We start from the raw sequence: 24,967 nt of genomic DNA, 5'->3' as shown, positions 1-24,967 counted from the left end.
CAACATAGTTGCCATGTTCCTGCCCACAGGGATCATAATGCTTTGCGTACTTCAACTTCGTAGTACATTTCCAGTCGCCATGCCATTTCACTCGCACTCAGTGGTGCACCAATTATCTGTACTGCAGCAGAACTGTGTGTGCAGTAAATCTGTCACATATGCTCTCTTCTGACTGTGTGCCACACTTTTTGCACAATGGTCTTAGTGTAGGGGCAACATGTGCAATTTACTTTTCAAAGTCCCTGCATACCATTGCTCACATCTTAGTGTCCATATTGCACTGTATTTTCTAAGCATACCGTGACATTTCTGTTAATCTCAGTCTTAGAAGCTCTTAAATTTGCAGCTAAAAATAACAGGCAAATAATCTGAGCTGTACGCTATCTCACAGTCATCATTTTAGTACTATGCCCAGCCTATGTATAAGTTTAGGTGATTGCCTACTACCGTCTAAGCAGATGCCATCTCCTTCCGAGGAATGTGACACATGTGAAAGTTGAAGTACAATAACACCCAGAGTACCGTAACTGATTTGTTTGTATGTTTATATAAATAGTTGTTCTTCAGTTTAGCACACTTTTAGATGGGCAATCCATAGCAAAGACACAGAATTAACTGTGAGGGCATACTTGCATCCTGCGCTTCCGTCAGGTCGTTGTATGAGTTAGTAGACTAACTAATACATAATTAATTAATGTGTATTAAACAGAATTGAAGTGCTTGAACAATACACTTGCACAAAAGTGTTGGGAATACAGAAATGGGAAATGTCTAAAGTTAATTTAATTTCAGTCATCTGCCAGAAACTCATACTAAAACAATTCTTGGAACTAATTATTTAATTTACTGTGATGACAGGAATGTATGAATTCTTCATGACAATGGATTAGTGATTCTAGAAACCTTGTTCACATTGATGTTTTTTTTCTGATTCAAATAATCTGTTCTTTTCACAGAATCTGAAATCAGAAGTCAGTTCATTAGTCTCATCTGCAAAGGATTTCATTTCGGACACGAGGGACAAATACACTGAATCGCAAAACCTAGTGCCTGCTGACATTGCTCAAGAGGTAAGTGCTTTGCTGTGATTGAGGCATGGAATAGAAACTTCTAGATACATTAATTAAAACGTGAAGTGAGAGTTGTCAAGTTTAGTTGTAAAGAATAATAAGTCAGAAAAAATAGTATTGAATGACCAGATTTCAGTTGGATATATTTCAGTCTATCAGGAAAAATGTGGATAAGAGGCAAAAATTAAAACTGAAATTGAATTCATTAATGCAACAGTCATCAGTACAAGAACATGTTGCTTTGTACGTAATGAACTAGTGATTGATTTCCAACACCTCCCAAGTAAAGTGCTAAGTCACTTTATTATAAGGTTTACTCATAGTCAGAACAGTGATTGAATTGTATTGTGACCATTGCAAATTAGTCTTTCTGTTGTTCCTCTAAATATGTGCTGAAAACATGCTTCACAAGTAAAATCTACAAACACTAGTTTTCTCTCTTAGGTTTTAGTCTCATTAGTGTAAAAGTCTAATGAAACTGTGTGTTGGAACAGGTTTGTGTGACATTCAGTCCATGGCAAGATGATGCAGTATTGGACTTGTTTGTGAAATGAGCCAGGTTCAGATCCCCTACCCAGTTCACATGATGGGCTTTATCATAGTTCCTTTAAGTTATGGTGAATTGTTACCAATCAGTATGCAAAGTGAATCTCTGCTAGTGACTTTGTTGCAAATGCTCTTTATCATCAGATTGTTACATATGTATAATTTTGCATTCATCAGTTTTCAGTACTGTGATCAGACTGTAACAGCATATTTTATCTTTTTCATCTAGTTGTCATCTGTAGAACTTGCGTCAGAGAGTGTATCTAACAAAATGGATGAGAAAAGTCGAGAATTCAAACGAGCTCGCACCCTGCGACATGATTATGCTAATGATGTTGGGGAGGTTCAAGCCTGGATACAGAATGCAGAGCTGAAAGTTCAAGATCGTTCAGTGGAGCCTCTGCAGCTCAAAGAATATCTTTCAGTATGTAATTCTAGCTATTTTATGTTTGGAATAAAAGTATTTAAGAAAGCTAAAAATAAATTTTAGAATTGATATGAGTAGTATTTTAGCTGTTTAAAATCCTTTTTTGTGATTGGTTGAATGTGCATGCTATATTTTTGCAAGTGTCTTAGAATTTAATTATCACATTATGTGCATATTGAAATTTGTTTCAGTTTTTTGAGCTTGTGATTTAAGTTATACTTTTTGCAGCAAATTCAACTAGAGATTGGTGGTACTAGTGATAAATTAGAGAGACTGACAAAGAATGGGAATATAATCTGTGAAAAAACAAAGACAGAGGATGAGAGAACAGTTATCCAAGGAACTATCAATACATTGACAGACCAGTTTCAGCAGCTGAAAGCGTGGTTAGATGAAAAGAAGGGACAGGTAAGATTTATTGTTTTCATACATAAGTCCACATGTGAAGCTCTTCTCACCTGACTATGTCATTGTGTTGAAATATCATGTAATTACTCACTTACCAATCCACAGGATTTTCCTTATAGACTAATCTTTCATGTTAAACCAGGTAGCCCAATACATTACTGACGAATTCTATAGTATTACGTGTTGAACAGTTATGTAGTGGCTGATTGTGTAAATTTGTGACACAGACGTTTTATACAGTAGACGCGTGCAATGGGCAATCAAGGCTTTTAATAGGGTCATGGAACTTACTTCTTAATTGTCTTCTGACATTGATATTACTTGGTCTTGTTTTGTTTTGTGGTGTTGTCAAGCCTGTGCAGATACAACACTTTGTTTCCAGTGTTGTTATTGATGAGCCTTTTCCAGGCCTTTGACACAAAACCAGGCACAATTTATTGCCTAAAATAACATAAAGTCTATGGCTTATTGGTCCATTGTTTATGGTTAACAATATGACACAATCCACGAAAAATACTCTTAGTATTTCGAGCACCGTAACATGATGAATAACTGCTTCCTAGCTTCTTCTGAGACAACCAGTATACTTACAAGCAGCAATGTCTTTATAGTGACATATTTTCCACGCTGCTATCTTCCATTATTTCTGTAGTTGAATTACTTGTATTTTAGTGAATGTTATTTTGCCTTCTAATGGAAAGTTTTATCACAGAGTTGATTACCTGTTCTGCCACTGAAATCTTTTGCTGAAATATGTTTTGGAGCTTCTGATGGATCTGTTACCTGTTACTAGATGTTGCACTCAGTTCTGGTGAAACTTGAATTTGCATATCTTGCTGTCCTGAAAATATATCCTGGAAACTGATGCTATGAAGGATAGTGCTAAATTATGTAGACCAAACTAGAAATTTATTGTGTAAGTGGTTCATCCCACTTTATTCACGCTATACTGTTTTGGTGGTGGCCAGTTCCAGATTTACAATTCACAGGCTATACAGTTTAAGGGTCACACATCTCCTCTTTTGCAGACACACACAGAAGAAAATTCACCCAGTCATTAACCACAGTCACAATATTTATTAAGTTTCACGGTTGCATAATATACAGTAACCAACGCATGAAAGTGAAAGTGCACACAAAAAACATGCAGTACAATTATCAGCATTAATTATATGGTCCAGTACTAGAGTTTGTAGATCATCAGTACTTAGGTTGTATGTTTTTCACTCGCCCGAGATTTTAAGGGGAAAAGGTATTACTCACTTTCAGACTATTCACATACGTCTGTGTCACATATGCTATGTTATGGCACAGAGTTCAACTTTAACTGGAACAGAGATGTTATTCAAGTGCTTTCTGGCCCCAGATGCTGACATCACCTGACAGAGAGATGTTATTTGTGCACTGTTCAGTCGTAGACTTTAACATACTGGCTTAGAGATGTGTGATCTCCGGTATCAGACAGCTGCTTTTGGTGGAGGGGTTACTAAATGCTTTGAAATTTGGGTAGGTTAGATTTTACTTTTGTATGTGGACTATAAGACTTTACTATTGTTTGGTTTGTGAATAGTGTTTCAGGTTAGTACTTCACAAAAGTACAGGGAACAACAGTATTCAACAATCATTCAAAATCCTCCATTTATGAAAATGGCACCCACCTTGAAACAAATGTTTTATTTTACTAAATTATTCAAAATCTTAATTACTGGCTGGATTAGTGACAAGTGTCATTCGGTTTAGAATAAATACAACCATAAAGTTTTATTGTCAAAGTTCAGAAACTTGCAGTCATTAAAGCAAAGCAGGCAATTGAAATTTTGAGTGTCTGATATTTTGATGTCAATTAACTTGTAAGTTAAGTAATGGCAGTTAATACCACAGGTGTTCTTGGAAAGTCGGGATGTTTGCTTTTGAAATATTGGTGACAAGATGTCCTTTGCTGCTTTTAGCTCAAAATGTTTTACAATTATACAATGTCATCATTATTTCAGTTAGCTGTAACTTTTCATTACTCAGGCTTCAAGTACAATCATGGGCATCATTGTAATCAGGAAGACAAATGTAAACAACAGAGTTATAAGTTTAAATGATATTTCTTGTGAATAAGAATTTTATATATTCCTGTACATGTTACATATTACATGTGCAGCTGCGTTAGATATAATATGAAAGAGTGAAAAGATTTAGTTATTCTTTAGAGCAGAAAACATAACAGGTGGATTAAATTCCATCTTGATACGTTTCAAGTTATCAATGCTTTGTGAATGAGTTTGATGGACTTGTCAGAACAATAATTTGTCTATCCTTGTAGGTGATTTGCTCAGTGAGGTAACCAACAACTGTACACTGATCACCCTTAATATTGCGGGGTAATATGTATTATAGCAAGCATCTTTTTATGAACCCTGACTTCTGTTGATTATTGTAGCATCTATGTATTTGTGAACTCTTATGAAAGCATTGGCACTAGCCTAGATACTGTACAAGTCAAGTGTGCTTAGTAATGCTGAAAGTGATCTGTAACTTGTGGTACTGACATAATTACTTGCCCACACCTCCGAACAGTTAACGATTCTGGTTTCTTGCACAAATGCTGAGCAACAGAACAAAAACATAACAGAGACATCTCAAGGCAAGAAGAAATAACAGATAATTGGAATGTTTCTACCAATAGGAACACCAAACCATTTGAACTTTACGAAACAGCAGTAATTTTGTGGGTTTGGCAATAATTCCAGGAATAGGCAGTCCATGAAGAGAATGTCAAACTCAATTGTAAAGTAGCTGGTGACAGACGATGACAAATTACTTGTAAATCACTGAAAAATTCATATAATGTCCACAAATATCCGACCATTTCTGTCAAGTCCCAGCAGCATTTCTGTTTGTGCATGAGTGGTGAATGTGTTCTGTGTGTTGTTTACCTATTGTAAAGGCTATTTCTAGGTTCCCTTCTGCTAATGCATTGCTGTGCCAGTCTTCTCATTTATATATGCTAGTATTGGAGCCATAGCAGTGCAACATGAAAAAAGACATATATTGCTTCTTGTTACAGCTTGGCACTGATATGCTATTCTGAATGGTTTTAGCTGCCTGTTGTGGTGACATTATAGCTCTCTTTCAGTACACAATACACAAGATCATTTTCCACATGTTAATTCATGTATTGACAGTAGCATTGAGAACTTTTTTAAAGTTGCTGTTGCTATCTCCAGATCATTCAGTGATCTTCATTCCACCATCTTTATTCCATTAATAATTGAAATGTATTAAAAAAGTATATATTTTGCAATTATTTGTTGGAAATTGGCATAACAATAACGTCACTTTGTGTACTGCAGCAGCTACTCCAGATTTATTCTGTCTCTCATTCAGACACCTGTAGATAGCATATCACTTGACTATGCACACTCTGATGTGTGTTTCAGCTGAGAAAAAATACTAGTGTCTGTAGATGAGCAAGACCAGTTCGCTATTAGTGTAACAACTGCAGCACAGGCCACTAATCAGTAACCCATTAAGCATCTTGTTGCACTACTGAATTAAATGTTACTGCAGATAAATTTTCACATAAGAAAATTTGATAAAGTTATTTGATTTTCTCATAGGTCAGTGAAGCTCTGGATGCATGGCAGCGATTCATGACATTATATCAGACTGTGAAAACGTGGGTTGATGAGAAGCAAACATTCCTTGTAGAACCACTGCAACTAAGCAGTCTTACTCAGGCACGGCAGAGACTTCATGATTACTCTGTAAGTGCTACTATATAGTTATACATCTACTCTCACTTTGTAATTGCTGTACAGCAGTTTGTTTCTTGTCTAATTTTCTAGATTATGTGTGCAGTTAACCTTTTTAACAGTAAGAATATTGCAGCTGTTTTTTAAACAATCACACCTAGCTTTCAGTTACTTTTCGTCACTCCCTTCATGTAGAAGAACTTGTTAAACTGTGTAACTCACAAAATTAGATCAAAGAATTTCCAGTTATGTACAGAGACTGTACGGAAATTCAACTAGTTTATGTAGGGATATAAGCTTACTTTGATATGGTAATACATTTATTTATTGAAAGCTGATGAGTGTTGAAATCTATTTGTAGAATACCTTCCCTGTCTTTTAATATTTTTTTCAGGCATGTGTAGATTTTTCTGATATGAAACAGATCTGGAAAAGAAAGATAATATTCTGTTTGGTCTGTACATTAGTCTATAAAATACATTATAATGAAACTTTTTCTAGAAAGTTGTGTGAGAAATTAGAAAATACTGGGAACTTAATAGAAAATAATTTCTTTGAAATGTGTGTGAACTTTAAACCCATGCAGCACTCCTATGTCGATGATCTGTTTAGAATTTCCTTTTAGAAACTCATTTGTAGTTTCTACATGTATGAAGGAAGGAAGATTAGTATTCATTGTCCCATTGACAACAAAGTCATAAGAGATGGAGTGCAAGCTTGGATTAGGGAGGGTTGTGCCCTTTTAAAGGAACAATCTTGGTATTTTCCTCAAGTGATTTAAGGGAACAACAGAAAATGTACATCTGGATGTAACTACTCAGTTGCATGTATGATTAATATTTAATGACTGGCATGTGCTTAACAGAAATAAATAAAAGTTTGGTACAACATGGAGGAATTCTTTGATATACATTTTATGCCTCCACTTTTAAAACAATAAGGTACTTTGTTCAGAAGAAAACAGTGTTTTTTTCCCATATGATTTTTTAATTGCAGTCCATAGTGTTTGTTTCTTTTTGTATGTATTAATAAATTTGTCACAAATTACATTTTGTAAGGTTGCATGTGTGAGCTTATCTAATATCTCATTGTCCTGGCCCAATAAAAAAAGCTACATCCTTTTTTTCCAGAGTTCATAGTTAAAGTATGATGATGACCTTGTAAGCTAGAAACCAATTAGCCAAATAAATTAATACATCCATGATATTGTGCTTTTCATTTATATTACTAAACTATACACTGACTATTATGATCTGACTTGGTGGACACTACAGAGCTTTCTCATTCACAAAAGTATTCAGATACATTAAGCTCATGTTCCCCCTTATTGCAATGCAAAATTACTTTGTGTCAGATGTATTTAATGCAGTTCCATTCAGAATGTTCCCAAGACTGACTGCAACCAATCTGTGATTCTAAAAACTAATACCTTGAATGTCATTTCTCGCACTGGGTACAGATGATATCTTTCATTTTGTGTGTAATGGCAATAATTGACTGCTGTGAGCAGACTAGTGTTGTCATAGATGAAGACAATTCTACCTCAACTGCAGGATTTAAACACAGCCATATAGCAACAACACTGTTCATATGGTGGCAGAAATGAATGAAATGGCTGTTTGATTTATTTATGCTGGTCGCTCATACCAGCAAAACAGTAGGGAATTTGGGTATCACATGTTGACCTAAAAGCCAAAGAAACTACTCTGTGTGAAACATATAAATCGCTGGCTATGATAAGCTTGATTATCTTTTATCTTTTTTACAACTACATTGATGAATTACAGAATGAAACTTAAGTTTTTCCTAGACATAGTTGATGAAATCATAATAGAAAATATTTTTCAAAATAGTGAAAATATGCTGCATGAATAGCCGTATAATCAAGATAAGTCTCATTGCCATTTAGCCAAAAATGAAGTTTGTTTTAACATGGAAATGCAGTCATGTTTCTTTTTACTTTGCTGCCACCATTGCACAGTTTTAGTCACATGCATTTCTGAAGATGTCAGGTGAGAGGTGTAATATGATTTTACATTAAATTAGAAAACACTATAAAATTGCAATACACTCTTGACTCTGACATACAATAACATAATTTTTTTAATGCCTCAGCCTACAGCAATATGTGAAATCCTCAAATTTGGTTGAGAATCTTTTGGAATGAATATTTAAAATGTTGATGTCAGTTCGTATTGCAACATACTCGGTCAGCAATACTTAAAAATGGGTATCAGTTTCTGTAACCTATTTTGAAAAAATGTTTCTGGAAGTAACACAAATGGAGAAAATTCTAAACCTATATGTCAACTGTTTGTTATTAAATGAAAATTGAAATAACCTTAACATATTGGCATGTTTAATAATATAAAATGAAATACTTCTTTTGCTCATGGTTGCTACTACAGTACAATGTTGTTGGATAGCAGAGGTTGAATAAGACAGTAGTCCTCCTACTAACTGAGCTGTAGGGAATTAACAGATGAAGAACATGTTTGTTCACAGTACATTACTATACTCTTCGACTAGTGGGTCCCACCCAGCCTGTGGTAATTACCCCTGAGGGGCAAAATGAAATTTTCTGGAAGGTAAAAAGAAGAGAGTTTGATAGTGCTTCAGCTACAAAACAATTTTTTTAAAAAAGGTCATTACAATTATTACTATTTCATAAGACTGTAATACTGGATACATAAGTTCCAAATAATTACATTGTTTTTCCCAACAAATGGCATTAACATGTGAAAAAATGTGGTGAGGGTTACAGCTTGTGAAGTGAAAGTGTGAACAACATCTTCCTCACATAGCCCACCTGCTACACACATATGGGGTGGGCAGAATAAAACTAGCTCGGGAAATATTACATACACTATAAGATAAACAACCCAGCTTACATCACCATATGTGGATCGGATGATGTAAAGTTGGGTTGCCAGTCTTATGGTATATGAAATATTTCCCAAGCCAGTTGTATTTTGGCCACCCTGTGCTTTGTACTTTATACCATGCATGTATGGCAGTAAAACTGAGACATACACGCCACATATGCTTAACTATATCATGGGAAGTGCCTTCTGTGAGTTGTAGGTAGTTCTTGTAATGGACAAGAAATTGCTTCATTATTCACTTTGCAACAGTTAAATAAACTAATGGACTGCACAGCACAACAGTAACTATTTAAGGGCTACTTTTTGCTACAGGGCCTACACAGTATTATTATTATTATTAGTGCCCATGGTCAGACCCAAAACAGTAGCAGCCTAAAACAATCTAATTTGTGTCAGTTCAGAGTTGATTTGCAAACAATGAGTATAGTGCATGCATTTTAAACTTGGGTGCAGGGAATGAGCGTCGCTAGCGAGAGGAGTGCTGCAGAGGAAGCGTATTTTGTGTCGTGTCTACACCCAGTGTGGACAGTTAGCTTTCTTTTCAGAGACTAAGTTGTAGGTGGTATTTATGGTGCACTGAAATTGTTCATCTTTCAATAAGGAAAGGTTGTTAGAAATATGCTGTACCTCAATTCAATGACTTATTAGTTCAGGTTATTAAAACTTGCACACACAGTAAATGTAATTATCTTTTATGATCTTAAAAATAAAAGTATTGAAAGATTTTTTTCATTCTAAAGCCTAGACATGTACCAATGTTGGTGGTGGTGGTGGTGGTGATGGGGTGGGGGGGAGGGGGGCACTATTAGCTAATATGTTATATGTTTTTGCACTCAGGGACAATGGTTTCAGAAAATTTGGGAACCACTGTCTTAGACAAATCATTATATAAATTTGTCTTGTTTCTACTCCTGGTACCAGTTCATATTTATGTTGTTAATGATTTTCACTAATGCACAATGAAATTTCAAAGCATCTGCTCTGATCAAAATTTTGAACTTTCTTTTATATCCTCTGTAATTCTTGCCATTATATTGTTAAGCACTAAATAATTATAGCTCTTTGTAATCATTCTATTCATCATGAATTGTCCTGTGTTTGAATGTAAAACATTGCATTATCATTTTTAACTGACCTTGAAATATAGTATTTATGGGAAGTGATGTAAAATGATACTTCATTAAATTGTGGTGGCTGAAATATAAACATTTCTTTGTTGATGCTTATTTGTGACTTGACTCTTCAATATTAAACACTAATACATGTCTCTATATGCTTTTTGCCAGACTGCTGTGAAGAGTTGTAAACAAGTAAGCAAGCATTTAACTGACATGCGAAAAGAACTAGAGAGTATTAGCAAAGTAACAAGTGCTGGTGATTTACCTGAGAAGCTTGAAGAAGCTGAGGAAGCCAAGAATGAAGTGGAATCGCAGTTAATGGAAAGAGTAAGCAACAGCTGTGTTTTATAATTACATAATGAAGTCATGTTATTTAATGTGTCTTTTATTTTATCAGCATTTCAGATATCACACACTCACTTTGAAGGATAAACAACATGTTCCATTACAACGTGTATTTCCATGATCAACTTTTGTAGCAGACAACAGATGATAATTTTTCTATTACAAGTCCTGTTCACATACTGTGTTGAAAACGTTTATGCAGTCTCAACCAGTTATTGCACAATTGCACTTTTTATTACTGTTAATATCTACTTGGATGTGGGAAGAAGCAGACAGAGAGGAAATGTATGTATAGGATTCATTTTCTGATGACAATTCCAATTGTGATTCTTAATTTTCTCCTGAAATGTTCAGGGCCTTCTCTGATGAACAAGACTGCCACGGGTGCTGACTTTTGGTGCACAGGTGATCCGGGAGATAATGATATGTAGGTTCCTGTTGTTTAGCAAAGGGAAAATGGATTTTGTTGGGAATCAAAAGAACTAACTAATGCTTGATGGATTTCTCGGGATAACGTAACCCATGGAATACCGGGTATAGGAAAGTGTTTCTGGTAGCTAGAGCAAACAAGCAGTTGTTGGCATCTCCTTTAGGCAGTGAATTGACATCACATAGTTCCTGTAAGATGGACATGAGGAATTATGGGCATGTAGGATGGACATGAGGAATTATGGGCAAAGTTTAAGCAGATTGTGAATTGTGGTCTTGAGAATTACGTGCCTAGTAAGTGGATTAAGGATGGGAAAGAACCACCATGGTTTAATGAGGAGATTCAGAAAATGCTGAGGAACAGAGACTGTTGTTATCTAATGAGAATGCACAAATGATGACAAGCAATGGTTAGTAGAGATTCATGTGTCTGTGTAAAGATCTCCATGCAAAGCTTACAACTACTACCACTGTCACATCTTAGCAAAAGATCTGTCAGAGAAACTGAGAAAATTATGGTTCAATGTAAAATTGCTAAGTGGGTCTAAGGCTTCCATCCAGTCACTTGTTGACCAGTCTGTATGACAGTTGAAGATAGCAAAATGAAAGCCCAAATTTTAAATTTCATGTTCAAGAAATCATTTATGCAGGAGAATTGTACAAACATATTGTTGTTTGACCATCGAACATACTCCTGTATGGATAACAAGCATCCTTGCTGTAGAGAAACAACTGAAAGAGTTGAAAACAAATAAGTCACCAGGTCCGACTGGAATCCCAATTCGGTTTTTCAAAGAGTACTCTATGTTATTGGTCCCATATCTAGCTTGCATTTAACATGAATCTCTCACCCAGTGTGAAGTGCCAAGTGACTTGGAAAAAATGCGGGTGACACCTGTGTATAAGAAAGGTAAAACAACAGACCGACAAAATTACAGGCCAAAATCCCTAACATCAGCTTGCTGCTGAATTCTTGAACATATTCTCAGTTCAAATGTAATAAATTTTTTTGTGACTGAGAAGCTAATGTCCATGAAGGCATTGCTTGTGGAAAACTCAGCTTGTCCTTCCCTCTCATGATATACTGCACATGGATGAAGAGCGACAGGCAGATTCCATATTTCTAGAAATCTGGAAAGTGTTTGACATGGTGCCCCATTGCAGACTGTTAAAGAAGGTACGAGCATATGGAATAGGTTCACAGATATGTGAATGGCTTGAAGACTTCTTAAATTATAGGACCCAGTATGCTGTCATCAGTGGAAAGTGTTCATCAGAGACAAAGGTATCACCAGGTGTGCCTCAGGGAAATGTGATAGGATTGCTGTTATTCTGTATATACATAAATGATTTGGTGGATAGGGTGGGCAGCAATCTGCGATTGTGTGCTGATGATGCTGTAGTGTAAGGTGTCATTGTTGAGTTCCTAGACAAAATTTCTAGTTGGTATGTTGAATTGCAGCTAGCTAAAAATGTAGAAAAATGGAAGTTAATGCAGATGAGTAGGAAAAACAAACTGGTATTGTTCAGTTACAGCATTAGTAGTGTCCTGTTTTACACAGCCACATCGTTTAAATATCTGATCATAAAGTTGCAAAGTGATATGAAATGGAATGAGCATGTGAGGATCGTAATAGGAAAGATGAGTAGTCGACTTCGGTTTATTGGGAGAATTCTAGGAAATTGTGGTTCATCTGTGAGAAGGCCACATATGGCACACTAGAGCGATCTATTCTTAAGTCCTGCTCGAGTGTGTGGGATTCGTACCAGTTCGGATTAAAGGAAGATGTTGAAGCATTTCAGAGATGGACTGCTAGATTTGTTACTGATGGGTTCAAACCACATGCAAGTGTTAAGGAGATGTTTCGGGAATTCAAATGGGAATCCCTGGAGGGAATGTAACCTTTTAGAGGAACACTGTTGGTGACAAAATTTAGAGAACCAGCATTTAAAGTTGACTGCAGAACATGCCTCCAACGCACATTGCGCGTAACGACCATGAAGATATGAGAAATTAGAGCTGATAAGAAGACATAGAGACTGTCGTTTTCCCCTCATTCTATTTGTGAGTGAAGCAGGAAAGAAAGTGACTAGCAGTGCCAAAGGATACTCTCGGCCACACTCCTTATGTTGATTATATGTTGAACATGTAAATGAAGAACAAGGGCTGTTAAAAACTTTGGTGATAATCCTAAGACAGAGGATATTTGGTCCATTTAATTAATTGTGAATTGATCAAACGTTAAACTGGAGCAGTACAGAAAATGAACTGAAATATATCAGCAAAGTAATTACGAATCTAGTGGTCTGTATGAAGTAAAGGTGCTAATGTTGGTTAGTATGCTAACTTGTATCTGTAAGTCTGGCCATGAAGATGTGCTATCATTTTTCTCTACTGACCATATTATAAGACCTTTACTTAGAGGTGCAGTATCAGCAAAGTGGTTCCAAATGCTGTTGGTCTGTTTGTGATTTGATGACCCTGAAACAAGAGAAACATGCAAGAAGGAAGACAAATTGGCACCAATTTTGGAAATTTTTTCCAGACTCATCAGTAATAGTCATAAAGTGCACTGCTTTGGAGAATATAATTCCATGGATGAAATGCTCACACCATTTTGTGGCATATGTGGCATCAAAATGTATTTGCTTAACATGGCCACCAGACATGGAATAAAAAGCTTCTGTTTAACATGTCCACAATTCATACTTATATATTGCCTACATATGTACTGGTAAGCATTCTGACAATGCTGAACTGAGCAATGAAGACAGGAAACCTTATGTTCCTATGCAGTTAGTTCTTCAAGTAGTGTGGCCAGCTGTGAAAAATAACAGAAATGTAGCTGCTGTCAATTGGTTTTCCTATGTAGAGTGGTTACACAATATCAGAGGAAGGGGTTAACACCTGTAGGTACCTTGAAGAGAAATAAACCAGGAATTCCAATTGAATTCTTGCCTTATAAGAATTGGGCTCTTGAATCTTCTCTTTATGTATTCAGTAATGAAATTACTCTATTGTAAGAAAACGTGTCTCAGATATAGAGTTGTCAAGGAGCTATCTATAAATCTGTTGAGACCATATCTTGAAAATAGGCTACCTAACTCCAATATGGGAGGAGATTTGTAGGTAAAAGTTCAAAACCTTCTTGGAAAAGAGTCACGGAAGAAGTACAAAATATGGTGAAGAGTGACAAAGTGGAAAGAAAGAGGAGGTGCATTCTTTGTTTATTCCAGAACAACAAGAAACTGCATATAAGCGTGTAAATTGTGATAAACCAGTATGCCTGGAATGTTCGAGTACCGTGTGTGTGTAATAAATAATTTTTTTTTTTTTTTTTTTTTTAATTTGAAGCTTGTCCCTGGTATTTGTTTAGACATCTCATGTATTTTTGTAGAGTTCCATTATAAGAGTATTCATGAAAGCAATACATGTTGGAACTGTACTTGACATGGATGGTTGGTTACTTCATTGTACTAATATGTTAATGTACCACTTTGCCAGAAAAGCAAAATTTATTTTTTTCTGTCAGACACACATTTCCTGTTGAGTAATAAAAATCATTCTATCTATTAATGGTAAACTTAATTGTGGCAATATAAGACACTGTTGTTTACTTGACATTTAACATTGCACAGTTTTAGTCCCAGGGGGCAGTAATATTATTTTAAATTAAACTGTAAAATACTATAACACTATTAAAACTTAATCTTAAGAGAGAGAATATTTGAGTGAGAATTATTTAGAGGGACTCTTTAAAAGTTTGACTTCAGTTCATATTGAAACACGTTTACTGGACAACAGAAAGACAAAAAAAATTTTTTTGTTTAAGGAACAGATACATTTTGATCTGCTCAGGGTCATGATGCATACCAACACCTAGTGACCTCCTGTGCAGCTCCTAAACAGGTTGCTATTCCGTCAAGTCATATCAGTCCTGTCACTCAGCTTATGTTATTGTAATACTGTGTGAGGGTGGTTTATAAGTCTGGTAAAAAAGCAAGAAAAAATGTTCATTTTCTCAAAAAGGTCTCCTTTGAGGGCTATACACTTGGTCCTGCAATCCTCAGCTTTTTCATCCCATTGGAAAAATAGGTTCTGTGAGACTTCACCAAATACTTGTTGACGGCAACTATCGTTTTTTCATTTGATGAAAATTTCTTCCCAGAAAGCCAAACTTTTAAGTTATGGAACAGGAAGAAGTCAGTTGGGGCTAAGTATGGTGAAGATGGTGGATGAGGAACCAATTCAAAGCCCAAACCATACACTTTCATCATTGTTATCACTGACGTTTGAGATGGTGTATTACTCCTTATGAAACAGTGCTTTTTTTGTGCACCAGCCTTGGTATTTTTTTTTTTTTTTCTACGGCAAGTTTCAATCTTTCTGACAACGATGCATAATAGGGTCCAGTTATGTTTTCGCCTTTTCCCAAGTAATCTATGAGGAGTATTCCTAGGGATTTCCAGAAAATAGGGGCCATCACGTTGTTAGCTGACAAAGTGGTCTTTGCCTCCCTTGGTACACTTTCACCAGCCTTTGTCCATTGTTTTGACTGCCATTTCGACTGTGGTGTGTAATAATTCGTTCAGGTTTCATAAACAGTCACAAATCGGCACAAAAAATGTTGTGGATTGCAGTCAAACAGTGCCAGACATTGTGTTGACACGTTTGCCAGATGCGCTTTCGGTAGATTGTGAGCAATCATGGCATCCACCTCGCATGCATCTTCTTCATAGCCAGTTCTCTGTGCATGATATAATACACTCACTCTAGTTGAGATGCCTCTAGTCACAGCAGTCTTACATTACCATATTATGAATTTTGTCAATGGTTTCCTTCGGACTGACCTCTGTTGGAAGGCCAGAGCACACTTTGTCTTCAGTGCTTCTCTGACCACATTTAAAATCATTAATCTTCTTTGAAACAGCAGTGTCCATGTGGACTTTGTCCAGTTTTGTTTTGATTTGTGTGGCAGTCCAGCCTTTCAAATGAAAATGTTTAATAACATCAAGAAACTCGGTTTTCTCCATTTTGTCACAGTTTACACGGTGACCACTTCAGATGGCTGTCGGCAATGAACAGTACCAGTACATTGTGGAAATTCTTTATATGATCCTTGGAATAATCAAGTTTACCAACCATGAAGGCACAACAGAATGTTCCATTTCTTCATGGAAATTTACCAGACTTATTAAACCACCCTTGTATCAACATTGATTTGCATCTCACCAGTGCTGCATTCAGCACGTGTTGTCTTAATTTATATATTCACTGTCATGCATCTTATTTGTCGTGGATTCAGGTTTTATTGCTATTAGTATTCAATGAAACATGGAGTATGGGTTTGATGAGCTTACTTACACAGTTGTGTCTCAAAAAGAAATGGACAAGTAGCCCTTCTTATCTACAAAACTCTTTATTCCTAATGGAAGACATGTCACAGTACCTTATCCGCTGGTCATGGACACTTACAAGAAATGGGGATTTTACACACCCAGCCTGTAAGCGGTGGAAGGAAAGCAGCATGTGTGGTATAGCCCATGCTATGGGAATGGGTCATGTATCTGAAGAGCATTGCAGGAGTACAACCGTCACATGTACCATCCACAGAGGGTGCAGGTTTTAGGACCAGGTGACCACCTGCGTTGTATGTAGTTTGTGCAGTGGTTCGTAGACCAAAGAGTGGTAGGCCATAAACATTTTATTTATAGGTGAGGCCTTCTTTAAACATGATAGGTATTTTAACTGCAGGAACAACCACATATACAGGGTGTATACTACCTGGGAGATCCGGGAAAAACCCGGGAATTTTTTCATCCGGGAAAAACCTGGGAATTTTTCATTGTTTTAGTTCTCAGTTAAATTTATGTGATTTTGACTGGTAAGAACCAATACTCTAACAAAGGATATTACTGTATCCTGCTACAGCAGAATAATATTGCAACAACAAAACATGAACAGGAGAAAAAAAAAGAAAGAAAATAAAACTAAAGTTGCAAAGGAAATGCGCCGTATGCAACAACAAAACAGTGCTCATACAAGTGTCTGCCAACAGCAAAGTGTGTCAAAGGCTTTAGGAAGACTATGCAATGTTTTGTAACAACAAATTGCCTCCAATGAGTGTGGCGTGACAACTGTTTAAATTAGATTCGTTTGAGCCGTTGCGGGCGGGCTCTTGCGCATGTGCAGTTGAGTCGCGTATGAGTAGTACCATCTCCCGCTTCTTGTTACAGATGCGTGGCTGGGCGCCACTACTTATTATTGCCCCGGTTTGGAAATTAGTAAATCTGGGGCTGATGCACAGAGCAGTCTGAGTTGTGGTGGGGAGGTGGGTCGTTTCCACGTGACCTGTGTTTACGTTTAGTGATTTTGTTGTTTCCTCTTTGTTTATTGCTCTCACGTTAAATGATAACAAAACGGATTTTTGTGGCGGGGAGCTATCAAATGAATTAAAATACATTTGCATAATTACGGAAGGCTAAAATATGTTATTAGTTTTAGATTTTATTTCCAACTTTCTGACAGTCAAACATTAATTGCCTTACAGAACAATGAAGTTATTTTGACTGGTTTGCTAAAGAGATTTGGCTTTCATTAATATTTTCTGTTGAGGCAGTCAATTTATTTGAAACGAAGTGTTTAATTTCACACTATTGGCTAGTTTCAACTTTTTGCTGCATTTCAAGTGCACGTATGGCATTATGCCATAATAAAGAACCAAACATGAGATAATACAGTACTGGTACTCCAAGAAAATTTGCATACGAATGTGCATTTTAAGCCGAATTATGCGTTTCAGTATGGTTCATGAAATTCCGACGCTCTTGAAGTATCCTCTGATGTTTCGTTTCTTTTATGACATAATGTAATATCTTTTAATGTTTTACACGTACGACCATATGGGCTTCCTGCGTCATCGTAGCTGCGCAAGCGTGGTGACGCTTGTTATCTGGCGCTCTCTTGCAACTGCTGAAATGAACCTATTTCTAACAGGTCGCAGGAAATATTGCGAATGGTGGTTTGAAAAGCATTACATTCAATGGAGATTTCCTTTTACGTAAGATGAGCTTTGTGCGAGAATGTACGATGAATTTCTTAAATCACAAAGCGTTTGACTCTCATTTAAAAATCAACTCTGTGAGGACGACCATTTAGAAGAATTTTGTGCCCAGAAGATCAGACATTTATGTCGTTATTAAAAATTTTACTGGCACATTTGTGTGATGTCCAGCATATTAATCTTTAAGACCAATATTATAGGTGAATGCTATGTATATTAATTTAAACCCTTAACGTTTCTTACTTGTGTGTTCACGCAACTTAAGAGTGATCTTGCTATTGGCTGACTACATCACGTGTCAAATGCTGTCATCAGCTGGCGAGATCACGGGACATGAGCTATGACTGGCTTGCAAAAGCGCATGGCAATCTTGATTTCAATGCTTCGGAAAGTGAAGTGACATGCAGTGTTTGGTGGAATTCGAATTTATACCTTCGTAATATGAAAATATGCAGCGTACATGTTGCTGCACATAAAAGGTCTTTCGAAACGTGCCCCCCCCCCCCCCCCCACCCCCCCCCCCCCCACCCCCCTTCCCCAGAGTTACGTTTTCTAACGTGCCGGGAAATTCTACTCCAGTATAGAAAACCATAACATTCAAAGGATAGATGAGTTTTACAGTGCCGAATAAGAGTATACTGTCACTTAACACGGAAAAAGTGTATTTTAACCTGGGAAAAAGTGTATTTTTAACCGGGGAAAATCTGGGAATATTTTTTCCGTGTGCACGTATACACCCTGCATATAGGACTGTGAGAACCTGCGTATCCAGTTGCTGCAAGATTGCACCAACAAAGGTTCTTCGTAAACATGTAGGCGAAAATTGTGGATAATTATCTTCTAGGGCCAGTAACACTGCATCTTAGCTTATGTACACTCCTGGAAATTGAAATAAGAACACCGTGAATTCATTGTCCCAGGAAGGGGAAACTTTATTGACACATTCCTGGGGTCAGATACATCACATGATCACACTGACAGAACCACAGGCACATAGACACAGGCAACAGAGCATGAACAATGTCGGCACTAGTACAGTGTATATCCACCTTTCGCAGCAATGCAGGCTGCTATTCTCCCATGGAGGCGATCATAGAGATGCTGGATGTAGTCCTGTGGAACGGCTTGCCATGCCATTTCCACCTGGCGCCTCAGTTGGACCAGCGGCCGTGCTGGACGTGCAGACCGCGTGAGACGACCCTTCATCCAGTCCCAAACATGCTCAATGGGGGACAGATCCGGAGATCTTGCTGGCCAGGGTAGTTGACTTACACCTTCTAGAGCACGTTGGGTGGCACGGGATACATGCGGACGTGCATTGTCCTGTTGGAACAGCAAGTTCCCTTGCCGGTCTAGGAATGGTAGAACGATGGGTTCGATGACGGTTTGGATGTACCGTGCACTATTCAGTGTCCCCTCGACGATCACCAGTGGTGTACGGCCAGTGTAGGAGATCGCTCCCCACACCATGATGCCGGGTGTTGGCCCTGTGTGCCTCGGTCGTATGCAGTCCTGATTGTGGCGCTCACCTGCACGGCGCCAAACGCGCATACGACCATCATTGGCACCAAGGCAGCAGCGACTCTCATCACTGAAGACAACACGTCTCCATTCGTCCCTCCATTCACGCCTGTCGCGACACCACTGGAGGTGGGCTGCACGATGTTCGGGCGTGAGCGGAAGACGGCCTAACGATGTGCGGGACCGTAGCCCAGCTTCATGGAGACGGTTGCGAATGGTCCTCGCCGATACCCCAGGAGCAACAGTGTCCCTAATTTGCTGGGAAGTGGCGGTTCGGTCCCCTACGGCACTGCGTAGGATCCTACGGTCTTGGCGTGCATCCGTGCGTCGCTGCGGTCCGGTCCCAGGTCGACGGGCACGTGCACCATCCGCCGACCACTGGTGATAACATCGATGTACTGTGGAGACCTCACGCCCCACGTGTTGAGCAATTCGGCGGTACGTCCACCCGGCCTCCCGCATGCCCACTATACGCCCTCGCTCAAAGTCCGTCAACTGCACATACGGTTCACGTCCACGCTGTCGCGGCATGCTACCAGTGTTAAAGACTGCGATGGAGCTCCGTATGCCACGGCAAACTGGCTGACACTGACGGCGGCGGTGCACAAATGCTGCGCAGCTAGCGCCATTCGACGGCCAACATCGCGGTTCCTGGTGTGTCCGCTGTGCCGTGCGTGTGATCATTGCTTGTATAGCCCTCTCGCAGTGTCCGGAGCAAGTATGGTGGGTCTGTCACACCGGTGTCAATGTGTTCTTTTTTCCATTTCCAGGAGTGTAGAACAGCTTACTTAAAATTCCTGCTGACCACACTTCAGAAACTGCTGGACAACCGGCTGCCAGTTCCACCACAATGGAACCCGACACTTAATGTTTTGATGTACGAGCACAGCTATCTGTCGATTTTGGGGAACATTGGATAGGATAAGGAGGACACACTGCATGACCAATGCATTCGCCTGACTTGATGCCCATCGATTGCTTTCTTTGGGGCATGTCAAGAGTATGGTTCACGTCACTACAGCTGCCACTAGAGCTGAGCTGATAGCTCGAATCACTGATGTATTCCATCAAATCTGAGTCTCCTGACATGCTCTCCAGAGTTGGATGAGCATTGACTTGAAGGTGTGCAGCATGTACTGGGACACAGAGTGGATGGTTTGAACCATTCATGTAAATTTTTTTATTGTCAGAATGTGCCTAATAATAGTAATTTTTGTGCAATTGTAGTTATTCATTATTATAACTTTAAGGAAACATTCAAGACAGTGTGTTCCTTAATAAAAAAAAAGTATCCTCTGTGTGTGACTTATCATTCTCAAAGTTTGTGAGTTTCTGAAACACCCTGTATAATGGTGTGTTTTCTCAAAGTTTGTGAGTTTCTGAAACACCCTGTATAGTGGTGTGTTTAATAAAGTGTAATGAAATGCTTCCTTTGCTAATGGTTACTTCTACGATACAGTATTGTTTGATAGCAAAGATTGACTAACACAATAGTCCTCCTGCTTCTAGTAATTAAAGTTTAGGGAAGCAACACTTGAAGAAAATGTTTGTTTACTGTTGATTACCATACTCATCAGGCGGACCATGTCATTTGACTCATTTACATTTCTAGTACAGATTTGCATTTAAGTAATTAATGATTCTCACTGACAAAAAATGAAATTTCAGAGCATCTGTATTGTAGAAAAATTGAAAGATTATATTCTTCATATGTGATGCTTGCTTATCATTCTTGTATAATTTTTTTTATTATTATTATTTTGACTTTTTTTCCCCATTACTGCTTGTCCACAGTATGGTATAAATTGCTAATGTCATTAATAAAAGTTCATTTTTCCTTATTTTGTAGAATGCCTTACTGCAAGAGACCAGTGAGGAGTGGGAACAATGTGAGAAAAAGATGAAGGATATACGTGCTTGGATTGAGAAATCAAAACAATCACTTGAGTCACCACAGCATAAAAAGCGACCACTGAAAGATCAGCTCAATGCACGGGAGAAGATAATGGCCGAGATTTCCATCCAGAAAACTAAACTCTCTGTATCTGTTGAAAAGCTACAGGTAAGTAATGGGAAGGGGCTAATACTTTGTTGTTCCACGTATGTGTAACAGGATCTGGAGTACAGTTATTATAATAAACAGAAAAATCATCATTTCTGACTGTTGATAGTTTTCATTTACGCCTAAAACTTTTTTGGGATTGTGACTGTGAAAGATGGGAGTAGTCATAGGCAAGATACAAATGTAGCCTAGTTCTTCACTTCATTTGTCTGTTTCTGCCCATGACAGACTTTGCATAACATTGGTGAATGTTGTTTTATATTTTCCCTTTCTCAGTCTCTCTTTCTTCCTTCTTACAATTATGTTGACTATGGTAGTAGGTGTATCTTCCATATTCTGTTGTCCAATGTGCGTACATAACTGATTTTTATACTTGGCAGGTACATTTTCGATCTGGTGTTGGTGGCGATTCAAAAGTATCAGAAGCAGCACAGGAGATCATTGGCGAGTTGGATCAGTTATTGACAGTTGTGAAAGAACAGGCCGATGGGCTTGAAACTAGTCTCGGCCAGTTGGATCGATATCAACAGGTTAGCTCATAACTCTGTTTTCAGTGTGTGTGTGTGTGTGTGTGTGTGTGTGTGCGTGCGTGCGTGCGTGTGTGTGTGTGTGTGTGTGTGTGTTGGGGTCACCCCCCCCCCCCCCCCCCCCCCCCCCACACACACACACACCACCCTGCCAGGTATCTCATAGCTTGTTTATCTTGACTTCATCAGAAATACTTCTTAAATTTACTATTATTTATGACAAAACTTGAATCTTGTCTTTACTGAAGATGGATGACTGAAATGTGAAATGAAAATTTTTAGTTTTAATCTCTTTATACCTGAATAAATTTCTAGATGAAAGATAAAATAAAAAAATCATGGCATTTTAGAGGTTATCTAAAAACTCAAGAGAATACAGCACTTGTCAGAAGTGCTGCTAGCTTGATGCAAAATCAGCATATGCTGGTACTGGTGCTAAAAAACAGTTAACCTTCCCATTATTAGCACATCATTGATATGATTCTAATTCACGTCATTTAGCATTAAGGGGTTTAATTACAAAAGCAATTCAGATAAAGTAACATTGTATCTCCATAACCCATTTCAGTGTGAGCAAAATTCAAAACAAGATGTCCAAGTGAATTGGCAACTGTCTGAAATCTTTAGCACATGTTGGAGTGGTAACTGATTATTTCCAGGTAAAACTGTGTAATATCAAATGAGCTAAGACTCAGGAAGCAGTATAACGTGGATGTCGATAAATGACCAAAGATTAGAAACTGAATGTTTTATCCAGCTCTGTTTCTTGACATCTGAAAAGCCTTTGATACTGCCACCTGGCAAATAGAATATACACTTGTGGATAGTCAAAAGAGGTGTGCGATTGGATTTAAGACATTGCGATTAACATTGTTCTTAGTGGAAAGACAAAAATATAAAGAAATGTCTAATGTTTCTCAAGAAGTGTGATAGGATTTTTTATTACTTATGTGAGTATATATAACCAAACAGATAAAACCAGTGGCTTTCCAATTCTATTCGTAGTTGAAGCATTTATGGATAGGGAAGTGTCATCAGTGATTGTAAAATCCAGAAACACTTAAAGCTGACCAGTACGTAGTGCGAAGACTGACAGCTGATCATACATTAAAAGTATTGTGATGTGTGTAAATAGATAAAAAGACTTGATATCATTTTACAGGAAGGTCAGGCAATAGACTTGGTAACAACTGCTAAGCATCGAGAAATACTTGTCTGGAGTAAATTAAAGTGAAACAATCACATAAATGTCACCTTGGAGAAGAGAGACTAAGGTTTATCGAAAGAATCCTAATCTGAAGGAAGTGTAATTTACTCCTGAAAATCAATCGTAAAATCCTTATTTGAGTGATTCTTGAATATTGTGTCAGAATGAAAATTTGTTTGAGAAAACTATAAAATTACAAGGAGACTGGCCAGTACTCTCCTTTAGGAGGTGTAGATTAAGTGCTGCCAATAGATTTAGAGATCAAAAACTTTTTTTCCTTCATCTTGACAATTGGTGGGTCTCTTGAGGTCAACCAATATGCCCTTAGTTTGAAAGCTAATGTAGACTTTTGTACTCCTGTGTAAGTATATCAGCAGTAATTAGAATTTTGCCTCCTGGGGGTCAGTACTAGCCAGCTATTCTTTCTCCTCCTAATTCTGTGTGATTCTCTAGTATTGTTAACTGATTGTTCATATCCCCCCCTCCCACGCACTCACACACTTACTTCATTTCTACCTTACCTACTGGCTAGCAGTTGAAGAAATCAATTCAGTGAAAATGGGGTGTATGTGTAAAGCAATTAGGTATTATATGAAAGCCATTATGACATGGTACTCTTCTTGCTGCAGGAGATACAGCAGCTTCGCCAACAGGTGGTGCAGATGGAGCAGCAACTCCGCACTGTGATGGCTCCTAATTATTCTCCTCATGATAGAGACAAGGCATTGGAAGAGCAAACTGTAAGTATGCTTTGGGGAATTATTTTTATTACCTAGCTGCTGGCACTTAAATTGTGCCCTTCAATATGACAAGTCACTTATCCTCCGCCAGTCAATTTGCAATATGATGTTAAGAATCGCTTCACTGTTCATACTGTTGATGTAGTTAACTTACACTTTACTATAGGCTACAGATTTTGGTACCTTTAATTTAAATAACGTGGACTAACACAAGTTTTTGAATGCCGTCCTTGTTCTGTACACTGTAATCAGTGTTAGAGTAGTTGCTGTACTCTCACCTTGTATTTAGCTGAAAGCTGGACATTTGCATCCCCAAAGTAACAGACAGTAATTTATTGTGGTAGTAAAACCCATGTAAACACAAACTTAAAGTGTGAAATAAAGGTAGTTTTGTAGAATTCTGTAAACTCTTGTATTAACTGTGTCAAACAGAGCATGTGTTAAGCAAAAGTAAACTAACATGGGTACATCTCATGCCCAGGAGGTTGTCTTTAGTGTGTTTGTGTGTGTGTGTGTGTGTGTGTGTGTGTGTGTGTGTGTGTGTGTGTGTGTGTTTGTCACAAGTGTGTGTGACTGACTGAAGAGTGGAATGGTGAGTGCATGCATATAATTGTGAAATGTATGCACACGATGGACAGAGAGAGAGCTAGAAAAAGTTTTAATAAATGTTTTTAACATAGTATTTTGTTACTGTATAATTCTAATATTTGAGAGCTGTTAATAATATGTTGATAAGTGACATGCCTTAACTCTTTGACTGTTTTGTAGACATTCAGTAGTACTCTCAGTTTACATAATGTGTGTGTGTGTGTTTTTTCTTTAAACAATGTATTTTTATTGTCCTAACAAAAAACAGAAGTGGTTCAGACACAGTA

The 24,967-nt window shown here is 37.8% G+C and overlaps 1 protein-coding gene across 1 annotated transcript in view; it reads left to right on the top strand.

The window, feature by feature from the left end:
• The window catches only part of LOC124619377 (nesprin-1), a 635,455-nt gene that overhangs the window by 466,153 nt on the left and 144,335 nt on the right, over positions 1-24,967 (top strand). The window contains exons 97-104 of the mRNA XM_047145705.1: positions 957-1,070; positions 1,846-2,040; positions 2,272-2,451; positions 6,060-6,206; positions 10,366-10,524; positions 21,406-21,618; positions 21,999-22,148; positions 23,982-24,092. Of these exons, the coding sequence (XP_047001661.1) occupies positions 957-1,070; positions 1,846-2,040; positions 2,272-2,451; positions 6,060-6,206; positions 10,366-10,524; positions 21,406-21,618; positions 21,999-22,148; positions 23,982-24,092 (1,269 nt within the window). The remainder of the gene's footprint in view (positions 1-956; positions 1,071-1,845; positions 2,041-2,271; positions 2,452-6,059; positions 6,207-10,365; positions 10,525-21,405; positions 21,619-21,998; positions 22,149-23,981; positions 24,093-24,967) is intronic.

This window comes from Schistocerca americana, chromosome 6 (assembly GCF_021461395.2).
Source record: "Schistocerca americana isolate TAMUIC-IGC-003095 chromosome 6, iqSchAmer2.1, whole genome shotgun sequence".
NCBI lineage: Eukaryota > Metazoa > Arthropoda > Insecta > Orthoptera > Acrididae > Schistocerca > Schistocerca americana.
The sequence above is the reverse complement of the archived record's forward strand: the minus strand, read 5'-3'. Positions and strand labels throughout refer to the sequence as shown.